Source organism: Pseudoliparis swirei, chromosome 8, assembly GCF_029220125.1.
Source record: "Pseudoliparis swirei isolate HS2019 ecotype Mariana Trench chromosome 8, NWPU_hadal_v1, whole genome shotgun sequence".
Classification (NCBI taxonomy): domain Eukaryota; kingdom Metazoa; phylum Chordata; class Actinopteri; order Perciformes; family Liparidae; genus Pseudoliparis; species Pseudoliparis swirei.
This window is the reverse complement of record NC_079395.1, coordinates 19036782-19061216: the sequence shown is the minus strand read 5'-3', so window position 1 is coordinate 19061216 and position 24435 is coordinate 19036782. Positions and strand designations below refer to the sequence as shown.

The 24435-nt window shown below is 46.8% G+C and overlaps 1 protein-coding gene across 2 annotated transcripts in view; it reads left to right on the top strand.

Annotated features, from left to right (window-relative positions):
- The window catches only part of slc6a9 (solute carrier family 6 member 9), a 104642-nt gene extending 81419 nt beyond the window's left edge, over nt 1-23223 (top strand). For both annotated transcript variants that reach the window (XM_056421885.1, XM_056421884.1), the window contains 9 exons: nt 7752-7884; nt 8072-8206; nt 8299-8402; nt 10981-11218; nt 12554-12688; nt 12773-12872; nt 14311-14411; nt 15128-15298; nt 17114-23223. In XM_056421885.1, the coding sequence (XP_056277860.1) occupies nt 7752-7884; nt 8072-8206; nt 8299-8402; nt 10981-11218; nt 12554-12688; nt 12773-12872; nt 14311-14411; nt 15128-15298; nt 17114-17350 (1354 nt within the window). In that variant the 3' untranslated portion in view covers nt 17351-23223. The remainder of the gene's footprint in view (nt 1-7751; nt 7885-8071; nt 8207-8298; nt 8403-10980; nt 11219-12553; nt 12689-12772; nt 12873-14310; nt 14412-15127; nt 15299-17113) is intronic.
- Nucleotides 23224-24435: the final 1212 nt, after the last annotated feature.

Genomic DNA, 24435 nt, shown 5'->3' with positions numbered 1-24435 from the left:
TCTCGATCGGACATGACCACCGAGATGGAGGAGCAGAGTGAAGGGAGCGTCCCCGTCGCAGTTTTAAATGAGCAAGGAACACGTGCGAGGCCACATTTTACTCAGCAAGTGATGCAAGTGCCCTCTTTGGACTCTTTGGACTTAGCGGGACTATCGTACTCGACGCAGAGGTCAAAGGTGCCCCTGGGAGATAAGCTCGCCACAAACATGCCTCGGTCGCGTATGGATCTCATATATTTGGACTAGATTTTATTGGCTGCAAAAAGTCTGGGACAGGGTCATCGCGAGGGACTCAAATCAGTGTGAGGTGCAAGGTCAGGCGTGGAAGGTCAACGAGGGCGTTTACAAGGGTAGTAGGTGCAACTGTGTGGAAAAGACAACGTGTAATATGTTTATATATATATTAGGGCTGTCAGCGTTAACGCGTTAATCTATGCGATTAATTTGGCCGCGTTAACGCACTAAAATATTTTAACGCAATTAACGCAACTTTGTTTACTTCCGGTGTTCGTTGAAGTTTTTACACAAACCGAGTGTCAAGCCGCGGCAGTACGGTTTAACACTGTTTCCGTTTTTAAAACAATTATTTTTCCGCGAAAATAAGAAGCAGAAATCAGTTTAAACTCGTGGATGAATCAGTCGGGTTTCCTCCTGCTCCTCCTTCCTCCCGTCTCCCCCTCTGATACACAGAGGAACGGAGGGCGACGTGTCGGGGGACGCGGCGCGGAAAGAACTCGTCACACGAAACCTTCAACGTGATTGGTCAATCAGTTTGTCTGTCAACAATTTGGGGAAAAAACAAACAATGAACACTCAGTAAATCACAAAGGACCTCCCACCACACAGGTGAGGCTCTATAGCAGCCCGTCAGTCAGAGAGCAGAGAACACGGCACCAGGACAACTGAGCCTCATTGAATAGAGCTGAGATTGTTCTGGAATGTTTGATGTAGAACACGGGGGGATGTGTCATATGCAAACGCCTTTAAAAGGTGAATTTTTTGTTGTTGTAAAATGTATAAAATGCCCCAGCCTCCAGAGGGTTAACGTGACATATTTTAATGTCAGTCAGTCACCAAGGCCACTGGTTCTGCTGTTGTTCAGTGTTAAAGATGACAGGACCAATGGGGTCTCAAATATACTTCTTTTTTTTTACTAATCTGATGTTTCACTGAAGAAACAATTTATCATCCACAATATTAAATACCTCGCTGGTGTTACGGCCTAGAGATACTGGACCCCAAAGCAAAAGACTTAGAGAGATGATCACAAGCAAAAAGTTTATTCTTAGATAAGCAGAGGCAAAGAAAAAAGGCAGTGGAGGCAGGAAGCTGGCTGGCATGGAGACGTCAGAGACAGGAGGCAAAAACCCAGGATAGCAGCGAGACACACCGTAGGGTCGAACACAAGGAATTATCTGGCAGGGAAGTGGCAAGAGGACTAGGCCTTTATACACAGGTGATTAGGTGAGTGGAAACAGGTGTGCCTCGCTTGCTGCTGGGAGGAGCCAGCCAACTCCCTGTCACACACCAGGCCTGCAGAGGAAAACAGAGAAGGGAGGAGGAGACAGAAGAAAACACAAAGGCACACAACAAAACCATAACTAAACTGAATCATCACAGTACCCTCAACGGACGCCTCCTGGCGCCCTACCAGGCTTGTCCGGTACCTAATATAAAAGTCCCTAAGGAGATCAGGGTCCAAAATAAGGGAGCGGAGATCCACGAACGCCCTTCTAGCCCGTATCCTCCCAATCCACCAAGTACTGGAACCCCGGCCCGCCACGCACATCCAACAACCGCTGGACGGTGAAAGCAGGGTGATTGTCAATAATCCGGGGGGGAGGAGGGGGCTCGGCCGGAGGACTCAGAGGACTGGAGGAAACTGGTTTGAGCAGTGAAACATGGAATGATGGGTGGACCTTCGCCAGCAGGCAGCTTGAGCCTAACCACAGCGGGATTAATAATCCGCTCAATCACAAACGGCCCAATGTACCTGGGTGCCAGTTTGCGGACTCAGTCTGGAGTGGAAGATCACGGGAGGACAACCAGACCTTCTGGCCGGGCTGGTAGTCCGGGCTGGAGTGCGATGGCGGTCTGCAAGTCTTTGGTTGCGAGCAGCAGTGCGAGTGAGAGCTGCCCGGCTTCCTGCCAGACTCTGCGGGCACGCCAAGATGCCCCTGCACTGAGGGAACTGCCACATCCCTCTCCTGGGTGGGAAGAGAGGGGTTGGAACCCAACAGAAGCCATGAATGGAGACATACCTGTGGCGGAGCAAACCAGGAGTTGTGGGCATATTCAACCCAAGGCAGGTGGGAGGCCCAGGAGACTGGATGGCGAGAAGAGACACAGCGAAGGGCTGCCTCCAGGTCCTGATTAGCACGCTCAGTCTGGCCATTGGTCTGCGGGTGGTAACCTGATGACAGACTGGCCGACGCCCCCAACGCCTGGCAAAAAGCCTTCCAAACTCGAGAGGCAAATTGCGGAGCCCTGTCTGAAACAATGTCCTGAGGAATGCCATGCAATCTAAAAACATGCTGGATGACTAGTGTAGCAGTCTCCAGAGCAGAAGGTAATTTAGGCAGGGGAATGAAATGTGCGGCCTTGGAAAAGCGGTCAACAATAGTCAGGATAACTGTATTACCCTCCGATGGGGGAAGACCCGTCACGAAGTCCATGGCGATGTGAGACCAAGGCCGATGAGGAATGGGAAGAGGGCGGAGAAGGCCAGCAGGGGCGCGGTGGGATGCCTTACTGCGGGCGCAGACGGAGCAGGCGGCGACATACTCCTTGGTGTCAGAGGACATGGAGGGCCACCAGAAGCGTTGCTGGAGGAGGCCTAGAGTCCAAGTGCTCCTGGATGGCAAGCTATCTTAGCATCATGTCCCCACTGGAGCACTGAAGATCTGGCGGCGGTGGAACGAACATCCGACCCGGTGGACAATCCTCAGGAGCTGGATGGTCCTCTTGTGCCTCCTGGACCACCCTCTCAACTTCCCACCTGGCTGCTCCCACCACAGGAGGATGGCAGAATGGTCCCCACGGAGGACTCCTCAACCGGGGAGCGAACTGACGTGACAGGGCATCCGCCTTGACGCCCGTGAGCCTGGCCGATAGGTGAGGGTGAAGCTGAACCGCCCAGAAAAAGCGCCCACCGAGCCTGGCGAGAGTTGAGCCACGAGCAGAACGGAGATACGATAAGTTTCTGTGGTCAGTCCATACCACAAACGGGTGAGTCGTGCCCTCCAGCCAGTGCCTCCATTCCTGTAGGGCTAAGACTACTGCCAGCAGCTCCCGGTTGCCCACATCATAGTTCCTTTCTGCCGGGGAGAGCCGGCGGGAAAAGAAGGCGCAGGGATGCAACTTCTGGTCGGAGGCTGAGCGCTGGGAGAGGACTGCCCCGACACCAGTGTCGGAGGCATCCACTTCGACTACGAAAGGAGCTGAAGAATCAGGATGAGACAACACAGGAGCAGAGGAAAACAAACACTTCAACCTAGCAAAAGCAGCCTCAGCTGCAGATGACCACACAAAGGGAACTTTAACTGAGGTGAGCTTGGTGAGTGGGGCGGTAAATCGACTATAGTCACGAATAAACCTGCGGTAAAATTGGCAAAACCCAAGGAACCTTTGAGTTGCTTTCTCGTTGTAGGAGTGGGCCATTCGCCACTGCCATGACTTTGGCAGGGTCGGCTCTGACCTGCCCTTCTCGACCACAAAACCCAGGAATGAAACAGAGGAAACATGAATGCACACTTCTCAGCCTTCACATAAAGTCTGTTTTCTAGCAGTCTCTGCAGCACCAACCTTGTGTGTTGGACATGTTCTTGGGGGTCACGAGAGAAAATGAGGATATCATCAAGATAAACAAAGACAAATCTGTTAAGCATATCACGAAGGACATCATTAATGAGTGCCTGAAACACAGCAGGGGCGTTAGTTAACCCAAAAGGCATAACAAGATACTCAAAATGTCCCAGGGGAGTCTTAAATGCAGTCTTCCACTGCTCTCCCTCCCTTATCCTTACTAGGTGGTAGGCATTTCGGAGGTCCAACTTTGAGAAGATGGTGGCTTGATGGAAGCAACCAAAAGCTGAATCTATGAGCGGGAGAGGCTATTTATTCTTCACTGTGATGTCATTCAAGCCCTGAAATCAATACAGGGGCGTAGAGTCTTATCCTTCTTGGCAACAAAAAAAAACCCTGCCCCCAATGGAGAGCGAGAAGGGCGAATGAGACCAGTAGCAACAGAGTCAGTGATATAAGTCTCCATGGCTTCCCTTTCAGGCCTGGAGATATTATATAGTCTGCTCGAAGGCAAGGGAGCACCGAGGGGCAAGTCAATGCCACAGTCATAAGATCGGTGAGGTGGTAGAGACAGGGCACGATCCTTGCTGAAAACCTCCTCGAGGTCATGATACTCCGAGGGAACTGACGTGAGGTCAACAGGCTTAGGGGGAACAGGTTTGGAAGTAACAGTGGTGGGTATGGCAGAGTGCAAACAGTGAGAGTGGCAGAACAAACGCCAATTGATGATGGATAAGGTGGTCCAGTCTATGTGTGGGTTGTGGAGTTTAAGCCAGGGGAGACCTAACACAAGCGGAGCAAGGGTGAGGGAATGAGATAAAGGGAAATGGTCTCATGATGATTACCTGAGAGTAACAGTGACACTGGGGCAGTACGGTGAGTTACACGGGCTAGAAGTCTACCATCAAGAGAAAAAATTTCCTTGGGCTCGGAAGGGTTCTGAGGGAAGATTTGACTGGAAAACAACATCAGAGTCAATAAAGTTCTCGCCAGCCCCTGAATCTACTAAGACTTGGAGGAAGGAAACTTGTGCACAGGAAACAGTACCCTTTAACTGGAGGCGATTAACGAGGGCAGGGAGACTGATGTATGGCTCACCAGCGCCTCCCTGGCTGATGAGCCTGCTCTTTGGCAGGACGGAACAGTTGGCTCGAATGTGGCCAGCCTGGCCACAGTATATGCAGAGCTTCTGGAGGAAGCGGCATTCACGTTCGGCAGGTGAGAGCCTCATTCTCCCAAGCTGCATAGGCTCCTCTGGGCTTAGAGATGAGGAGGCTGATGGAAGTGGGTCCCGGTAGGGAAAGGCTCCAGGCGTGGGTTAGGAGGTGCAGACTGTCCAGCCGGACGTGGTGACTTGGGTTGGGAAAAGGGGGGAGGGAATCTCTGCTTGCCTGTTCTCTCCCTACGCCTCTCACGAAGGCGATTATCTAAGCGAATGGCTAAAGAGATTAATTCCTCAAGGGACAAGGTCTCATCTCGAGCAGCTAGCTCGCCTTTAACTCCTCGCTTAATCCACGGGAAAAAACTGTCTGTAGAGCCGCCTCACCCCACCCGCTCTCTGCTGCAAGAATGCGGAAATCAATGGAGTATGTAGAGACTGACTCTGAACCCTGATGTAAAGAAAGGAGTCGATCGGCCTCCTTACCCTGAAGCGGGTGGTCAAAAACGTTAAGCATTTCGGTCTCAAACACAGGAAAGGAGTTATAGATAGCTGGATTACCCTTGGCTATGACCACCGCCCATGCAGACGCTTTACCCGATAACAAACTCATAACGAAAGCTATCCTAGTTCTGTCAGAGGAGTGTTAAAGGCTGCTGATCAAAGACTAGGGAGCACTGGTGAAGAAACTGACTGCATGTCCCTGAATCACCTGAATACCTCACAGGGGTGGGGATGAATGGTTCACGGGTTGGCGGGATGAATGACTTGAATATCTGGAGCTGGAGGCGGTGAAGCAGGAGCTGGAGCCGTCAGAACGTTGAGCTGGGCGGAAAACTGGGTCAGGCGGCTGCTGAGCTGAGTTACACCGCATCAAGGTTCTGGAGGATTCCATGATTCCTTGCAGAGCTCGTCGTGCTGCCCCACACGAGCTCCTTGTGAGGAAAGAGCCTGCTTAATTCTCTCAGTCTCTGGGGTCCATACTTTGGCCAGATAATTCTGTTACGGCCTAGAGATACTGGACCCCAAAGCAAAAGACTTAGAGAGATGATCACAAGCAAAAAGTTTATTCTTAGATAAGCAGAGGCAAAGAAAAAAGGCAGTGGAGGCAGGAAGCTGGCTGGCATGGAGACGTCAGAGACAGGAGGCAAAAAACCCAGGATAGCAGCGAGACACACCGTAGGGTCGAACACAAGGAATTATCTGGCAGGGAAGTGGCAAGAGGACTAGGCCTTTATACACAGGTGATTAGGTGAGTGGAAACAGGTGTGCCTCGCTTGCTGCTGGGAGGAGCCAGCCAACTCCCTGTCACACACCAGGCCTGCAGAGGAAAACAGAGAAGGGAGGAGGAGACAGAAGAAAAACACAAAAAGGCACACAACAAAACCATAACTAAACTGAATCATCACAGCTGGCACTTTATAGGTAGGAGCCTCTTTGAAAACACAGCTCTGTGTGAAGTTTGGTCTTTAAAAAGAATGAACTTTTAACTTTTAACTTTTAATTGCGATTAATCGCAATTTCAAAATGTGCGATTAATTAGTTAATTTTTTTTAATCGATTGACAGCCCTAATATATATATGTATATATATATATACATATATATAGATCAGTGGGAGGCGGTGATGCTCTTATGCATTACACATCTGGAAGAGAGAAAGAGAGAGAGGGGAAAGACTTTCACTGCCTCAGATTTGAACGGTGTCAGGTTGTGTACCAGAGGTGCAGATGTTTTTTTTAATTATTTTGTATTATTACAGCAGCCTGGTGTTGGGCAGACATGACTTAATTAAGCTCCCAAGCAGTGTATTCATATTTCACATGTAAAACGCGTCTCCATCCCGCTGCTGTCGTTTGAATTCAGTATTATTTGATAGTTCCTGCGAACGCCAAAGAGCCGGTCTTTGCCAAAATACCACGGCGGTGCCTCGTGCTGTCATTTCTCAACGCACCCGTTCTTCCACCTTTGCACCCCGCGTGATCCATGACAGAAAAGAAAAGGTTGTATAATCATGAAGATATTAGGGTTATCTTCTGTGTTTCCTGTCATTTAGTATCACGTCCAAGCTATTTAAAATAACACCTGTAAGTAGTATTTCAGAGTAAAGTTTAGGGGGGAACTAGAGCCTCATTTGTGTCCCTCTCTGGATCTCATTCATTGCTTTTTGTCTTTCCTAGTTATCAATGGAGCAATACGGGTCCCCTAAAAGCAAGTCGATGATAATAGAACATTGCCCCGTGGATGTCTTCGGTCATGGCTTTGAGTAACACTTGAATTGACTTGAGGAAAGGCACGAAGCAGCTGTGATCGAGGTCCTCGCTGAACTCGTCCATCCAAACTTAAAGCTGGAGCCGAGAGACTAAAATGCCTCAATAATTTGTCCTCTAAGCCAAGCCGAGATAATCATAAAACCTTGCAACGTGATCGTTGCATCACCACGCTGAAGCCAATGAGCGTCACCCGATGCGCCCGAGTGCCGAGTGCAATTTACAACTCAGCGGCTAATTCTGGCCACGATTCCCTGGCTTCACAAACACTCTTTAGAGGAGGGAGAAAATGAGAAAGAAAATCAATATGGCTCCAGCAGCAGCTTTGGCTGCACTTGGACCCCTGGTTAGTGGTATCGGCCCGCCAAAGAAAGTCATGTTTGCTTAGCTTAGTCATTAATGGCTCATGGAGGGCTCTCGAAACACAGAAAGCAACAACAGATGTCCTGACTTCCTAGAAAATGTGAAGGTCAAACCATTAAACATGTGAATCTCTCTCTCTCTCTCTCTCTCTCTCAGACACTACGTGTTGAACATCTCCGATGACATCGGGAACTTTGGAGAGGTCCGTCTCCCTCTCCTCGGTTGCCTGGCTGTGTCCTGGTTTGTCGTCTTCCTCTGTCTCATCAAGGGCGTTAAATCCTCTGGAAAGGTCAGTCTCACACACACGCGCATGCACACACACACACACACACACATGCAAAAGCAGACGTAATACTGCGGTAAGTCTATTTTCATTTAATACACACTTGCATTCTTGTCACGTCGGTAGTTTTTTTATATTGAGATTAGCAAATCATCCAAATGATTTCACCACCTGTGTGTGTGTGTGTGTTCAGGTGGTGTACTTCACAGCCACATTCCCCTACGTCGTTCTGACCATCCTGTTCATCCGCGGCATCACCCTGGACGGAGCCATCAACGGCATCAAGTACTACCTGACGCCGCAGTGGCAGAAGGTCCTCGATGCGAAGGTACTGGGCTCACACACACGGGCAGGCGGGCGGAAAGAGGAACATTCTTTGTTCTACTTCTGACCCGCGTGTGTGTGTTCTGGTTTTTGTAGGTGTGGGGCGATGCGGCGTCACAGATCTTCTACTCCCTGGGCTGTGCTTGGGGTGGTCTCATCACCATGGCCTCCTACAACAAGTTCCACAACAACTGTTTCAGGTTGGTTGGTTGTGGTTTTACGGGGTGTTTATGTGCTGGATGTTATTGCTCCAAACCAAGAAAGAGTGCAGCTCATAACCCGAGTTCGAAGCGTCATCCATAACATTGGAAATCGTAATCAACATTTCAAAGCTGTCCAGCTTTCTTTTCATTTATTTTTTGCTCTCATTCCTTTTGAACCTGTTTTTTTCTGCACAGTTGCAGATAAAGATGAATCATTGTGCTCCCTAAAATGAAATAAAAAGTCAAACAATCGTTAATATCCTTTTAGCTCTCCAAAGACATGAAGCGGATCAGAGAGGCAGGTGAAGGGAAGCCGACGTCGTTGGCACCGGTTCCAGACATGCTCGGTCGTGAATAGTGTCACATTTTTAGTGGTGGCTAATAACTTACAGAATAAAAAAATTAAAATGTATTTAATAAAAAAGATATTGATATTGAATAATTTCCAAAATTCACGTGTTTTGTATCCAACACAATATTCGACAGGCAGCAGTCACTGTGGCTAAATGAAGAGTGATATGTTAATGAGGCTGTTGGTGTTAATGGAGGCTTTTATTTTTCCTGGGTCGGTTTTCTAATGTGGCAAAGTGATAATGGCCCTTGAAATGATGCAGACACACTTGTGCTATATAGCCGAGCTAAATGCAGAAAGCATGAGAGGGATTTGTCGGGTTGAAGTATGTAAAACATCTCTCAAGGTTGGCCCCTCCCCCCGGCTCACGCCCCCTCATCTCTGGCGCCCGGTTTCTCTAGCGGTTGATGGCCAGAGGGGCGGGGCTTCTGCAGATAAAGACCCCGCCGCCACACAGTTCTAATAATTGATTATGAGAGGGATTGCTTTTCTTTTTACGAGTCTGTACGTTGCTTTTGCGGAAAACCCTCCGTACCCTTTTTTATATTATTGGCGATCCTAAAGTCAGTGCACGCCTGTGTGAACATGTTTGAGCAACTAAAACAAGCGTCTCAATATTTGCACTAATCAGATAAGCTTGAGGCGTCGGAGAAAAAAAGGGAAGAAGAGAGGAGCTGATAGAATTTTAAGAATACACGACAATCTTGTGGCGGTTTCAGTGCAGAGAGAGAGAGAGAGAGAGAGAGAGAAAGGGCTCTATGTCTACAAAGAGCAGGGGAGATAAGGTAAGACGGGAGGAGTGACAGAGATAATGTTTTTTCATACTTGGGCTTGAATGCCAAGGGAGTGAGTGAGTGGCTGAGGAGACGGTTGAGACGGGGGAGGGGAGGGGGGGGGGGGTGGACGGCTGAAGACGTCCTGTGTTCCTCCGCCAGCAGCTCCAGGTTGTGCTATCTGCGTACACACAGCTGCACGGCGGCCTAATCAGCTGGTGTTCTGCAGCCGCGTCCCCGCGGAGTCGCTCTCCGCTCTGCTGCAACACCCCCACTCGGTGACCACGCAGAGGTGCAGAGAGTTGCTGGGCATCAAAAGACTTCCTCTGGGGTAACTCCTAACGGGAAATGTGGTAAAAACAGACGCGTGATTCCCTTGTTGAGTCCGAGTCTGAGTCGGTGAGATCGACGAGATATAAAAAGGTGTTCCTCCAGCGGCTCAAACGACTCCACAGGGTTCGTACGGTCATGGAAAACCTGGAAAAGTCATGGCATTTTAAAATGGTCATTTCCAGGCCTGGAAAAGTCATGGAAAAAACTTAAATCACAAACATTTTTGAAGTCATGGACATTTTTTAGAATCACATATTCATTTACGCCGAGTTTGAAATAATGAATATGTTTTAGAAAGAAAGACTCAAAATATAAGCCGGCATACTGGCGGCGCAAATTTTTTTTTCCCGCGTTGCAAGTGAACGCACCTTAACTGGAAAGTTCGTTGGCCATAGCTCGGCAAGCAAATGTTTATACTTTATACTTTTAATCAAAATATTGTCTCTTATTCATTTGTTTCATTTAATCTATACTGTATGCTTTGGAATTCACATTGTTTAAATACTAAATGTTCTCACTTTTTCATGTGTAAACCGAGATTTCGGTTTGGTCATGGAAATTTGGTTTAAAGTCATGGAAATCCATTGGTCAAAGTGTGTAAGAACCCTGACTCCATCTTCAAGGGAAGAAATGCTTGTGGGTGAAAAACTAAGAAGCCATCAAACATCCCGAATAAAAAAGTCGACGGGGCCTAAAATATTCATCAGCGCGTTGCACTTAAAAGAGCCGACTCGTCGATTTGGCTCCTGTTCAATCGGTCGGCTCATGTTCTGTGGGCCGGCCGGCCCCTCACAGACCAGCTCGCCGCTTTGCCGATAGCCCAAAGGTTGACTGCTTAAACACAACCACCTTATCGCTAGCGGACACATAGGATCTGGATCAATACAGCCAATCACTGATCAGCAATCCAAAATCATTGAAGCAAAGTGGAAAACATCAACGCATGTCATCTTTCAGATGACGCCGGTTTCCGTCCGAGCGCTCCTCATCTCGACAGAGCCCGGGACTAAACTGTCGAGTCCGAGTTGAGTTGACGATGAAAGGCGATGGTGTTCTCGTGAACGTTCGGGTGAGTTAACCCCCGGCGCGCTGGTTTCTTCCCTTTCCTTTGGTACAGAGACAGCATCATCATCAGCATTACCAACTGTGCGACCAGCGTGTACGCCGGCTTCGTCATTTTCTCCATCCTGGGCTTCATGGCGCACAACCTGGACGTGCCCGTGTCGGAGGTGGCCGACCACGGCCCCGGCCTGGCCTTCGTGGCCTACCCAGAGGCCCTCACGCTGCTGCCCATCTCGCCACTCTGGTCACTGCTGTTCTTCTTCATGCTCATTCTGCTGGGACTGGGGACTCAGGTGAGGCCGAGCACACGGCACACTCTTTGATAAATGTACCTTTAGGAATCAAGTGTTTTATTCCCTTCGCATTGAAAATGCGGAAGGTAATGTTTTGATCGCCGTGTATTTGTATGCGTGCGTGTTATTCGCATAAGTAAAAAAGTATTAAACCGAATCACATGAAATTTGGTGGGATGATTGGTTATTATCCAGGGACCATTTGATTAGATTTTGGGATTGATCGGGTCAAAGGTCACGAAAAAGGTCAACATCTTCTTGAATCGCATGAAATTTGGTGGGATGATTGGTTATTATCCGGGGACCATTTGATTAGATTTTGGGATCGATCGGGTCAAAGGTCAAGGTCATGAAAAGGTCAAAATCTTCTTTTTACCATAGTGCGGTCAATTTCTATCCAATTGGCATGCAACTAATGCCAACATGTTCATAATTCAATGCCCAATCTTGTGATATGCGAAGGTATGCGCTCTACCGAGTGCCCGTTCTAATTGTATTTATTCAAACCATCATTTTAATTATTTGGTAATCACAGGATGTCGCCCCCTGATGGCCATTAGAAAGAATGCGAGTTCCGCCTGCACCGTGTCTGCCGTCAGCCTCAGCTGTGCTTTGTGCACTGCATCAGCTGGTGTTTATGTCGTCATGGTGAACTCGGTAACATGCTCGGGTTAGCGCTTAGCTTCAAGCACCAACTCAAATACAGCCTCCCAGGACCTCGAGCCGGGCGGCAGGCTCTTGTTGTGAGTTACCCCGTCAATAGAGAAGCTCATTTATTCTATAGCGCCTGGAACTGGATATGCAGCGTTCGTACGGTCATGGAAAACCTGGAAAAAGTCATGGAATTTGTAAATGGTTATTTAGAGAAGAAGAAAAAATCCTCAAAGTTTTGGAAAAGTCATGGAAATGTGTTTATTTAGGCTGAGTTTAAATAATATGCTTTTAAAAGAATGACACTCAAAATATAAGCGGCATATGATCTTTCATACTCGCACATTTTTGTCGCTGCGAGTGAACGCACCGAAACTGAAAAGACATACATATTTATTCTTTAAATCAAACTATTATCTCTCGTTCATTTGAGTCATTTCAGGTTATATACTGTATGCTTTGGGATTCTCTTTGTTAGTTTGAATACGACATTTTCTCACTTTTTTTTCATGTAGGCACCGAGATTTCCCAAAATTTAGAGTCATGATCTAATCCATTGGTCAAAAAGTGTATGTCACTCCAAACTGTCGACCCCCCGGTCGCCTCGTTCTCGTCATGTAAGAAGAAGTTCTCGGACTCATCTCTCATTCATTTCATTCATAAATCAACTTCCTGCTCCCGAAGTTCTGTCTGCTGGAGACGCTGGTGACGGCTGTCGTCGACGAGATCGGGACGGACTGGATCATCCGAAACAAGACCGTCGTCACGCTGTCCGTGGCCATAATCGGATTCCTACTGGGCATCCCGCTAACCACGCAGGTGAGCCCCACACACACGCAGGTTGTGGATTGAGTGTGTGTGTGTGTTCTCTCGTGGAGGTGACTCTCTGTCTTCTGTGTGCAGGCGGGAATTTATTGGCTGATGCTGATGGACAACTACGCCGCCAGCTTCTCATTGGTCGTCGTCTCCTGCATCATGTGCATCTGCATCATGTATGTCTATGGTAAGGAAATATACGCCGCCGTTGTTCACCCTCGTGGCAATTTATTGACAACGACCTCACTTTTTTTTGAAAGAAGAGATGCTGCATCAACTTTACAATGAAATTCCATAAAGAGAGTTTCAGGGCAGCTGTAATAGTGTATCATAGCAAAAAGATGTCGGTATATCTCCTATTTACAAGATAAATAACCAATAATTATTATGAACCAATGAGTTATTGAAATTCTCTTGAGTTGAAGGAACGTGAGCCCCCACTTTACACACAAATTAAACTCACTAGAGTCAGAGACGCAGCCGTGCCTTTCTAGACAGGCAGCATTCATATTAGAATGATGTAGGGGGCCTTAACTAAGTGTATATATTGATAAGCAACATAATGTTATTACGCTGCAGCAGTTTCTCATGGTCCAATCAGGATGAATTCAAAACAGCAGCAAAAAGGAGACTCCCTCCAGCCTTTATTAGACTTTTTACAGCCGCATTTCTATGTAGAACTCGTTCTTCTGAAGGCTCTGGGTGCGGTAAATGTAAAAAGACGTCCTAAAACGTTGTAGGAACAAGGTTTTTTCTTCCGTGTCTAATAAAGGTTCACTGTTTGCCTTTAGGCGTTGTTAATCAATGGTTCCAACTTTTATTGAATTTAAAAACTGTTATTACCGCGGTGACACTTTCCTCTGGTTTTATGCCAGTACTCGTGACTCGTGTCTTTACCAGCACACGATGGACCGGCTGGATCCTGGGAGTAGCTCTGCTATTGACCCGAGAACGCATTTTGCAATCGGGAAATCGATTTTGTTTCAATCTTTTTTTTGTTGATTTTGCAAACACATCCAGGAATGAAGAGGAACAAAAAGTCGAGGTGTACAGAACGTTACTACCTTCAGCTGTTTGGAGGTTGTGTAACTGTGAGGTGCCACAATAACAATAACTTAAAGTACATCTAAATATAGTATATAATATATATAATATATATAGTATATAATATAACATGCGTACATAACTACATACAAATAAAATACAAAATTGGGAAGAAGGGATTGGGGGGTGAGGGGGTGAGGGGAGGGGTCTCCTAGTTCACTAGTTCTCCTGTTGGATTGCAGCGTTGTTGGGAATCAATAATGAATAAGCGGTGCATTGTGAAACCGTGGCAGGCCTGAGACCATCGGTAATTACCGGTAGTGGTGAATTAGTCATTAAAACGGTGCCAGTTATCCTCTAGTGTCAAACTGCAAAAAAGCTGTAGCTTGTTTGAGGTCATTTAAATAATACACGGTGCAGCCCGAATTCAATCCGAACAATAGAACACACGACTGGTGTATTCGGTATGGTTCACTATGAGGTAAAGAGACTAGAGAGACCCGACGCCGACTCACCTGGATGTATTTACGTGTGTGTGACTCGTCCTGGATAACTCTCTGTTTTTGTTTTATCGATGGCAGGCTACCAACAATACTTTAAAGACGTGGAGATGATGCTGGGCTTCCCTCCTCCCCTCTTCTTCAAAGTCTGCTGGAGGTTCATCTCCCCCATCATCATCTCTGTGAGTGCACACCTGTGATCAGAACACGACAAATAAGACATTTGATTGGCGGGCTGAAGGCCGACGCGTCGCGTGGACCCTGACCCACATGTACCACTAATCTGCCCGGCAACTGTCGGCTTTGTTTTACCGTGTAAACTTTTAAAAACAGCAAATCTTTTTCGTGGAAGGATGATGTCAGTGTGGTATTTCACAAAGCAGGCGCGTTAGCCTCTTAAGCCGCCGGGGCACAACCAAGAAATCCATTGTTGTGGATTACTGGTCAGATTTCAGGCGTTTTTTTATTCTATCTTTCATGTCACGACTCAGATTAAAACGTGGCGCCGCTAACTTATTTAGAATCCTAATTATCTGCATCTTTGAAATGAATAACAGCCGACCGCTGCTCCGCTGTCACCCGAACTGACTTAATGCAGGTTTTATTTTTACGATAGCAACAGCTTGACATTTCTCTGGACCAATCGTAACCGCGATTTAAGTCTAATTCTTCCGCTTCATCCTGAGGGTTTTGTCAGATTGATAAAATACCATTCCATCGTGATCATGTTTTGTTTTCACTCCCCTCTGTCTTTGGGATGTTGGATGTGAGTTACAGATCTTGAAGGAAAAAAACATTGAAATATACTTTTTTTGAAGTTTTTGAAGTTTTCTAGAACAAAGTTTCCTTCCCGCTCCAAAGGCCGACCCTCAGTCACCATCTCTCCTCTGTTCCGCAGTTCATCCTGATCTTCACGGTGATCCAGTACAAGCCCATCACCTACAACGACTACGTGTACCCCGGCTGGTCTCTGGGCATCGGCTTCGCCATGTCCATGTCCTCCGTGCTCTGCATACCCGTCTACGCCCTCTACAAGGTCTCAAGGTCCCCCGGGGCCACCTTCAGAGAGGTACAGGCAGTACTTGTGTGTGTGTTTTGCAATAAGTAGTAATTAATTAAACACTGGTAGCGGGTCATACTCTCTGTACAGGTCGGTACCCCGAGCCCAGAACTCGGTGCCTCCGTAGTTGTTGCGGATCCACCTGGTGGAGACCTGCACTCGACTTAGCGCACCTGTCTAGTTTATAAGTATTCTTAATGTTATCTTTTTAAGTTATGGTCACCGTGTCAAGTGATTGTTTGCATTAAAATGCAGTATTCAAATGAATAGTGAATATAAGATTATTTGTATTCCTATTTCTGTATTATTATTATTAATATTATTATAGTTATTATTATTATTTTCATTATTATTATTATTACTATTATTATTATTATTATTATTATTATTACTATATGCTACTTGGAGGTGCTTATAATTCCCTTTTCTGAATATCGGTTTCATGTTACTGTGAAAACGTCTCCTTCAAACTGTTTTCACGCAATTACACCGACAACTACAAGCACACTTGAATGCATCACGACAACGTTGCATTCACTTGACCTCGGCACAGCACCTGTTGGTGCCGGATGGACCGCGTATCCACTCGGGGGCCGGTACGCCTCGCATGGCAGGCCCAAACGTTCAGGTTCTAATCCCCCTGAAGGCAGTTGAACTGTCAGTGAGCAGAGAGGAGGTGAAGAGTAAGAAAGGAGGTGAAGAGTAAGAAAGGAGGTGCATTCTCAGCTGATGTCTGAGCCATGAGGGCAGGTGACTGTGAGTCGGCCCTGAAGGCAGTTGAAGTGGAACGGATGATTTTCTCTTGGAAGTCAGTGAAGAGTCATGAGCGGTTTGAATGTATCTGACCGGGGAGCCGAGGAGAGAGAAGGAGTCGAGGAGAGAGAAGGAGTCGAGGAGAGAGAAGGAGTCGAGGAGTGAGAAGGAGTTGCGGAGTGAGGAGTCGAGGAGTGAGAAGGAGTCGAGGAGAGAGAAGGAGTTGCGGAGTGAGGAATCGAGGAGTGAGAAGGAGTCGAGGAGTAAGAAGGAGCCGAGGAGTGAGAAGGAGTCGAGGAGTGAGGAGTCGAGGAGTGAGAAGAAGTCGAGGAGTGAGGAGTCGAGGAGTGAGAAGAAGTCGAGGAGAGAGAAGGAGTCGAGGAGTGAGAAGGAGTCGAGGAGTGAGAAGGAGTCGAGGAGTGAGGAGTCGAGGAGTCGAGGAGTGAGAAGAAGTCGAGGAGAGAGAAGGAGTCGAGGAGTGAGAAGGAGTCGAGGAGAAGGAGTCGAGGAGTAAGAAGGAGTCGATGAGTGAGAAGGAGTGAGGAGTAAGAAGGAGTCGATGAGTGAGAAGGAGTCGAGGAGAGAGAAGGAGTGAGGAGTCGAGTCGAGGCCAGTAGCACTTTAACTGTCAGGTGAAGCACAACAGGTGAAAGCAGGTGCAGCCGTGAAGGAGAAGCATCCGTCACAAGCTGAAGAGTGGAAGGAGAGGTGAAGGAGTTAAAGGAGGTAAAGGAAGGAGGGAAGGAGGAGTCAGTTGACGTTGTGGAGACTGAGAGCAGCTTGAATTGACATCTTTCATCAAAACAATGTTGGAGCTGCTATCTGTCGTCCCGTTTCCATCACGACCGCTCTAACGGACCTCTCTCTCTCTCTCCCTCTCTCTCCCCCTCTTTCTCCCTCTCTCCCTCCCTCCCTCCCTCTCTCCCCCCCTCCCTATACCTCTCTCCTTCACCCCCTCTCTCCCTCTCTAACTCTCTCTCCCCCTCATTCTCCCTCTCTCCCTCCCTCCCTCTCTCCCCCCTCCCTATCCCTCTCTCCTTCACCCTCTCTCTCCCTCCTCTTCTCGCTCAGCGGTTGAAGTTCGCCTGCAAGCCCCACCCGTCGTGGGGCCCCGCCCTGCAGGAGCACCGGATAGGCCGCTACGCCCCCCTGGCCTCCGAGGACACGGTGGAGGCTCATCCCCTCAGGGAGAAGGAGGAGCTGAAGGAGGAGGAGGAGGAGAAGGAGAGGAGGGATGAGATCAGCCTCACCATCCAGGAGAGCAACGGCTCCACCAACACACACAACAGCCCCAACGCCAGCGCATAGACGGCACCGCGCCACCGGGCACTTGAATACCCCCCCCCCCCCTTCCGTGGCCCCCACCATCTCCTCCCTCTCTTCTTCCCTTCTCCTCCATCCTCAACCCACTTTCCCACAGTCCTCTGTGGGGGAGATCCCATTCGCTGGAGACCTTTACATATTGTAAGGGCTTATTATCTCTATCCTAACCTCGTCTGTCCATCTATCTGCGTGTTGTCTCTAGATAAGAAAAGAAAAGAGAAAGGAAGACGGGAAAAGAGAAAATTGGGGTTGTCATCCTGAAGGTGTTGCGTGTCTGTCGGCGTGGGCGTGGCTTGTTCATTTGTTCCACATAATTAAATCATGCAGGTTGTTTTTTTCCTTTTTTCTTTTCTTTTTTTTGGGGGGTAAAACTTGTACACGTCATCTCCACAGGCAGTTAGAGGTCCAGTAGACTGTGAGGCTGCATGCAGCACCACACACACACACACACACACACATACACACACACACACACACACACACTCTCTCCTGTATACTCTAGTGGGATCGGGACTTTTTAGCAGCAGGGATTTGACAGCTGGAGACTTGGGACGCGATATATATAAATATATATATATATAAATATATATATATATATATATATATATATATAAATATTAGTGCTGTGAAAAATAACGCGTTAACTCAGTTAATTAAATTACAGGATTAATTAGTTTTGGGGTTTTTTACGCATTTAACGCATGCGCAGAATGAGCTTCCAATCCGTCTGTTGTTGGTCGTCTCGAACCAGCAGCGTGTCATTCTGTCTCTACGTGTCGCGTTAACACAACTCCGATCTCCGTCTCGCGCGCCGCAGAGCTCGGATGCCGGGACGAAAAAAAGTCACTTGCACCCCCCCCCGTCAAAAACTCTTCTCGGCTCGCGCGAGGCAGAGCTCCGATGCTGGCGCGCGCACTGGTGAGCAAGTTATGTGCCCCCCTGTGTATAAATGTATATATGTGATTAATCATGATTAATCCACAGAAACCTGTGATTAACCTGATTAAAAATGTTAATCGTTTCACAGCCCTAATAAATATATATATATATACAGTAGTGCTGTGCTAAAGAATTATGATAATAAAATGCCATTTAACAGTTCGATGGCGCTTGAAGATGTAAACGGCTCCTGGGGGCCACAGGCGTCACACTCAGCCACTAGTGTACGTTCTACAGCACACACAGGGACCTCAGCCGTAGTCGATCGCAGCTTAATTACTAAGCCTGATCTTGTTGTTGTTTTTATGCTGCGTCTTCTTTTTCTAAAAACGAAAACAAGTTTTGCCACAACACGCACACGCACACACTTGACACCCAAGATGGCCGACTGAGCCCCTTTTTGTTTTGATTGACATCTTTTTTCCCCGTGGAGATGAACCTCCACTCGTAACAATTAAAGCTGCTGGAAGTTTGAAAAGCTCGGCAGAGAAACGTCAGTTAACTGGAAACGGTGCTGAGGTCTCTGCCTCCGCACACACACACACACACACACAAACACACACACACACACACACAGTTTTTCCAGTTGTCCGACGGAATAGACCCCGGTGCCCATTTCTCAGGGTCCAAGTTAAACTTGTTGTTCCTTGCCTGAAACCTTGTCTCAACTAAGGCGGCCTTTCCGAACCCCCCTCCCCCCCTAACTGTCCACCTCCTCACCCACCCCACACGTGTCCACAAGACGGGTGGATGCGTCTCCGCATGTAGAAGTGCCATCCCTCCTTAAGTCTTCCAGGCATTTCTTGGTGAGCGAAGTGCATGTTGGGATGCGGCCGATGAAGGAGGAGCCGGTGGCGGTTGACCGTGGCCCCGTTACCAAAAACATGACCCGCGTTACCCGAGTCCCGCGCATGTTTCTGGTAACATATCCCCGTGTGTGTATGTATGCGTCGCTGTATACACGGCATCTAGCGCGGAGCTTCTCGAGTGAGCGATGTAGATTTAAATGTAGCGGTATAGTATCGGCCTCTCGGTAGAGTTCTCCTTTTTACCTCTCATTATTGTAAGTAACTTAGTAAATAATGATAAAAGACAGCATATGTTTATTTTGTAAAAAAGAAAAAGTAATAAAAAAAACTTACAGATTCACAATTAACCACGTTTACTCTTCCTCATCCGTGACTGGGAGGGCGAGACGGAACGGAGAGGGGCCTGTCCCCTCGACCATGCAAGGGGGCGGGGTCTCCTAAAACAATAATAATAATACTAGTACTTATAATAAAGGGTCCGACTAGAAAGCCAAGCGTCCGGGACCACGTCGTCGTGGTGCGGTCTGAACACTGAACTCTACCCGAAGGGAGATGCCTTCAGCCTCACATGGGGGCGGGGCTCCGGGTGGCATCAGGTCTGGCTGCAGTGTTTCTTCACGTCGAAGGGGTTCGGCCAAAAGACCGGCGTGAGCAGCGGATATCCAAGATATCGTATTCCGCAATATTGCATGGAGAGAGCCTTAAAGGGGCAGTTTGATGTTTTGTGAAACGCTCTCATTTCTCATTGGCCGAGAGCCTTCGATAGCCTTGCTACCTGCTTAGCTTAGCATGAAGTCTGGAGACTGGGTGGTGGGACAGACCCCTCCCCCCCTCTGATGCTCGTTAACACCTTTTATTTCGTTTGTTTAATACGCACAAAAAACTAATTTGTCGTATTGGCGCTTTTGGATGAATCAAACAAACAGTTAATGAGCTGTTTACCCATTGGACAGAGCCCGGCTAGCTCTTAGTAGCGATGCTAAGCTAACCAGCTGCTTCATATTTAGCATCCAGACATGCGAGCAAATCAATCCATCTATCCAACGCTCAGGAAAAGAACTAAGCACACGTCCCAAAAGTGGTGAACGGTCCTTGTAAGGACGTCATCGATGTTCACGCTCGTCAGGTTTTTAGTTTCAACCACTTTCTTAAATATTGAAGCGCGGCTCAGGAGGAGAGTGGTCTCACCATGAAGGCGCAGTGGCGCCACTCCACCACAAGATGGGGTGGTGCTGACACTCGGGGGGCCGCGAAGGCCCAACTCAGAGCCCGATGGAGGAAGCAACAATAACAGAGGTCAACGCAAAGGACAGGGAGCTGAAACATAGTGAGAATAATCATAAACACAGGGGGATGAAGCATAGTGAGAATAACCATAAGCACAGGAGCTGAAGCATAGTGAGAATAATCATAAGCATAGTGAGAATAATCATAAGCACAGGAGCTGAAGCATAGTGAGAATAATCATAAGCATAGTGAGAATAATAAGCAGAGGGGGATGAAGCATAGTGAGAATAATCACAAACGGGGATCATTCTGGAACAACGTTTCTTTTAGTAAACGGAGGTTATAGAAACGCGGCTCTTCACACCAGCGGAGAATTGTAGCTTTGGTTTGGATCCGTTGTGACTTTCCGGTTTTTGGTTCACTCGTTAAAAAAAAAAAATATTCTCACCACACATTGTATTTTGTAATTATTTTTTTAATCAAATTAATGCAAAAAAAACAAAACCAGGTGCTCTTTGAAACGATTCATGCTATCGCCTCGCGTCCTTCCGAGCGGGAAAGCTCCCGAGGCGCGCCGCGCTTCTTCTGAACAAGGTTTCATTTGCCCGAGGAAGAGAGAGAGAGACGAAAGGTGAACATGGAGTTAATATCCTCCGTGCATGTTGAGGTCGGCTCGTAGCTCGGGTCGTTTCCTGTGTGCGGTCGCCTGTCTCGTGTTTCCGTGCTGTAGCTTAGCCGCCGCCGCGCTTTCTCTCCGCGTGTCCCGACCCTCGCCATCTGCTGGCCCCCTCGACTCCTCCTCCCTTTGTACAGTAATGTAAAAAAAATATAAAATCGGACTGTGCGTATGTGCGTGTTTTATCTTCCGGGGGGCGGGGTTAACATGTGTTTGGTTTTCTTGCGGGTATTGTTTCTTTTTCGGGGGGAGGGGCGGGGGAGATTTTGTCATTTTTCTCGTAGTGTAATGTAGACGACGTTGTGTGTATTGTTGTGTACTTTGTGTAGCGGAGTAGCTCTTGCTGCCTGCATGAAGAGCAGCTGTAGTGTCAGTATTGATGTCAGTGTACCTCTAACATGTCACTGCTAGCCGAGTCCTATTCCGCTAACCACATGTAGTCTTATCTTTTTAAGAAAGGAGGAAAAAAAACAATTTTGTACTAAAAGAAGAGAAAGAAAAACTACATATTTTATCTTCAGAATTTAATTATTGTTTGTGGTAAATGGACCTGTTCTTGTACAGCGCTTGTTCTCGTCTCCCGACTGCTCAAAGCGCTCTAACACTATATGACATCATTCACCCATTCACACTCATTCATACGCTGATGGGAGGGGCTACGGTTACACCTGCCAATCAGGACTAACTAACATCCACACACCGTGGGCACAGCTACGGGAGACATGTTTGGGGTTAAGTGTCTTGCTCAAGGACACATCGACATGGACTAGCTGAGCCGGGTATCAAACCGACGACCCTCTAACCCACAGTCACCCGATGTTAAATGACACAATTTTATTTTTATTTTTTTTGCTTTTTAAGATAACGCCAGCTCACGTGAAAAAATAAAATCACAAAATGAAACTGCAAAAAGAATGGTTCGCCCCCGGTGTAGATGGCAGCTGCAGCTACATAGCGGTGTTTAGTTTTTTTACACAGTACAAGATGGACTTAAAGGGCCAGTGTGTAGCATTTCGGAGGATTTACCAGCAGCAAATGGAATGACATATTAATGTTCTTCACGCAGAAGTTTCAATTAGTCGCCATCTGCAACCTGACCTCTAGGGGCCGCCAAATCCTACACACTGGCCCTTTAAAGCTATGTATTGCACTGTGCAGTGCCAACAGTTGTACATCGCCGTTTACCTTTTAATATTCTGTGGCCCTTAACCCAAACAAGTGATTTTTTTCCTATTAGTGTTTAAAAAAAATAACATTTGCAAAAAATCAAAACGCCAAAATCCCTCCGCCAACACGACCGGATTAGCATCTGGACCCATTAACTCACATGTTCCCTCTAATGCATAATCTCAACAATGTAAAGGCAATGATGACATATGTATCGGATAAGGGCCCAGTTGCTTTTATATTGAGATGTATCTCGTCGGTAAAGTAAACCTTCAATTATCTGGCTACCTGAGACTATTTATGTCCTCTGGAGAAACCTAGAATAAAAAACCCAGCAGAGAATAAACTGATCCTCTCTTCTCATCACGCTGAAGTGGCCGTGCAGAAAGTCACTCATGTTGAACAACGGAAATTACCGTGAAGCTTCGGACTTTTGTCCGACGTAAAGTTCAGCGCGCAAACCGCTCTGCCCACCTGGAACTGAAACTGTGATTATACCTTTGTGTCTGTGGTTCTCTGTAAGAACATTACCTCTTGGATTTCGTGCTACCGCTCATATAAGCGTACTCTTGTGTCTCAGCACTTTAGGGAAATCATTTTGTTGTTTCTTTGTTTAAAAAGAAAAGAAGAAAAAAAACATGCAATGTGGGAGGAAAAAAATTATAATTAGAATGATAATTCACACGTCCATAATAGGAAAGAAGAGAAAGAAAATGAGTACGGTAAAATAATGTCTCGTTTTCAGTGGAGGTCCAAGAGTCGGGGGGGACAAAAATGCTGTGTTGTTGCTATGCCAATGTCAACTTGTTTCATGGGAGGAGAGAGGAGTAAAAAAATAAAAAATAAGCACAAGCGAGAAAAGAGAAAACAGTCCTTCTGGTATCCTCGATCATATCTTATAATATCTATCTAACCACGTCTGTTCTTCTTGTTCTTCAACCTTTAGGGCCAAAATCCATTGAAATGTCTTAGTCCTGTCAGCTGTATATTGTAAACTGTTGAATTACAAAAATGGTAAATAAAATCTATTTTAAAGATCAGTGTGCTGCAGTGTTTTTAATATTATTATTAATTATTATTATTATATGCCTTCATTCTCTTCATCCATGCAGGGACATTTATATACAATACATTTAATCAATATTGGGCATTTCACGTGTTCCTCTTTTCTGATTCAGTCACCCTTACACGTCCGGGGTGTTGCTACTAAAACATCCAGCCAGATAGAGAGTGAGCACTACAGCTGTGTTTGAATTATTCATACTTGATATTATGGAAATGTTTGTTCGTATGGAAGAAGAATAAATATCCCACGAGCAACAGTCATCACACAACTCTCTATTATCTATTTTAGCATGTTGGGGTTCGTGCCACCTTTAAGACTTGGTAATCTCTTAACCCTCCCGTTACATTTATTAGGTACAGCAATGATGTTGAATAATCCAAAATTGTCAGAAACCCAAAAATCCTAATAAATATAGTGTGTACCTCATCACCAATGTCATTACGAACGATTCAATCAGTTTCTAGTGGAATGGAGATCAATTAAGATAACTCACTCTTTTTAATGAAAAATACATTTTCAAACTATTTTTTAAGTAGATTGGAAATAATCTAGATACAAACTGCATTAGTCTACCATAACTTGTATTTTTTCCAAAATTTTATTTGCATTTTTATTTTTTAAACTTTTTTTCTTTCATGTAGCTCCTGGATTTAAAGGGATTCGCCGTTTGTAATTGACAACACTCCAGGAACTCTAAATCCTGAGTGCCATGAAGAGCCTTTTATATGACACGGCTGACGCCCACACGCTGCAGCTGGAGGCCTTCGCTGTCGAAGTGAAACGCACAAACACAAGTCACTTAAAAGGCACACGGTGGGAATCAAGTGACTTGGACATATACAAATACACACAGTATCACGGCAGAAGTAACACATTAAGAAAGGAGATACAATAGGACAAGCTTGTCATCCCATATGTGACCACAAGGGGGCAGGGCACCGGAGGCCGAGTGTAACAGGGGCAAATGTGTACCGAACGCAGGTTTGGGCTAGCTAACCATTTCATTGTGAGTATGGATACAGGGCTCTCAAGTGTCACGCATTGAGCGTGAGACTCACACATTTCGGTCTTAAGTCACGCACTCCCGCCACACATCGAATTTCTCACGCTGAAAAAAACTCTCGGCTATTTAATGTTTTAATGTGCCGCAGCGCGCCAACATGAGCTGGCCGCGCTGCCCTCACCG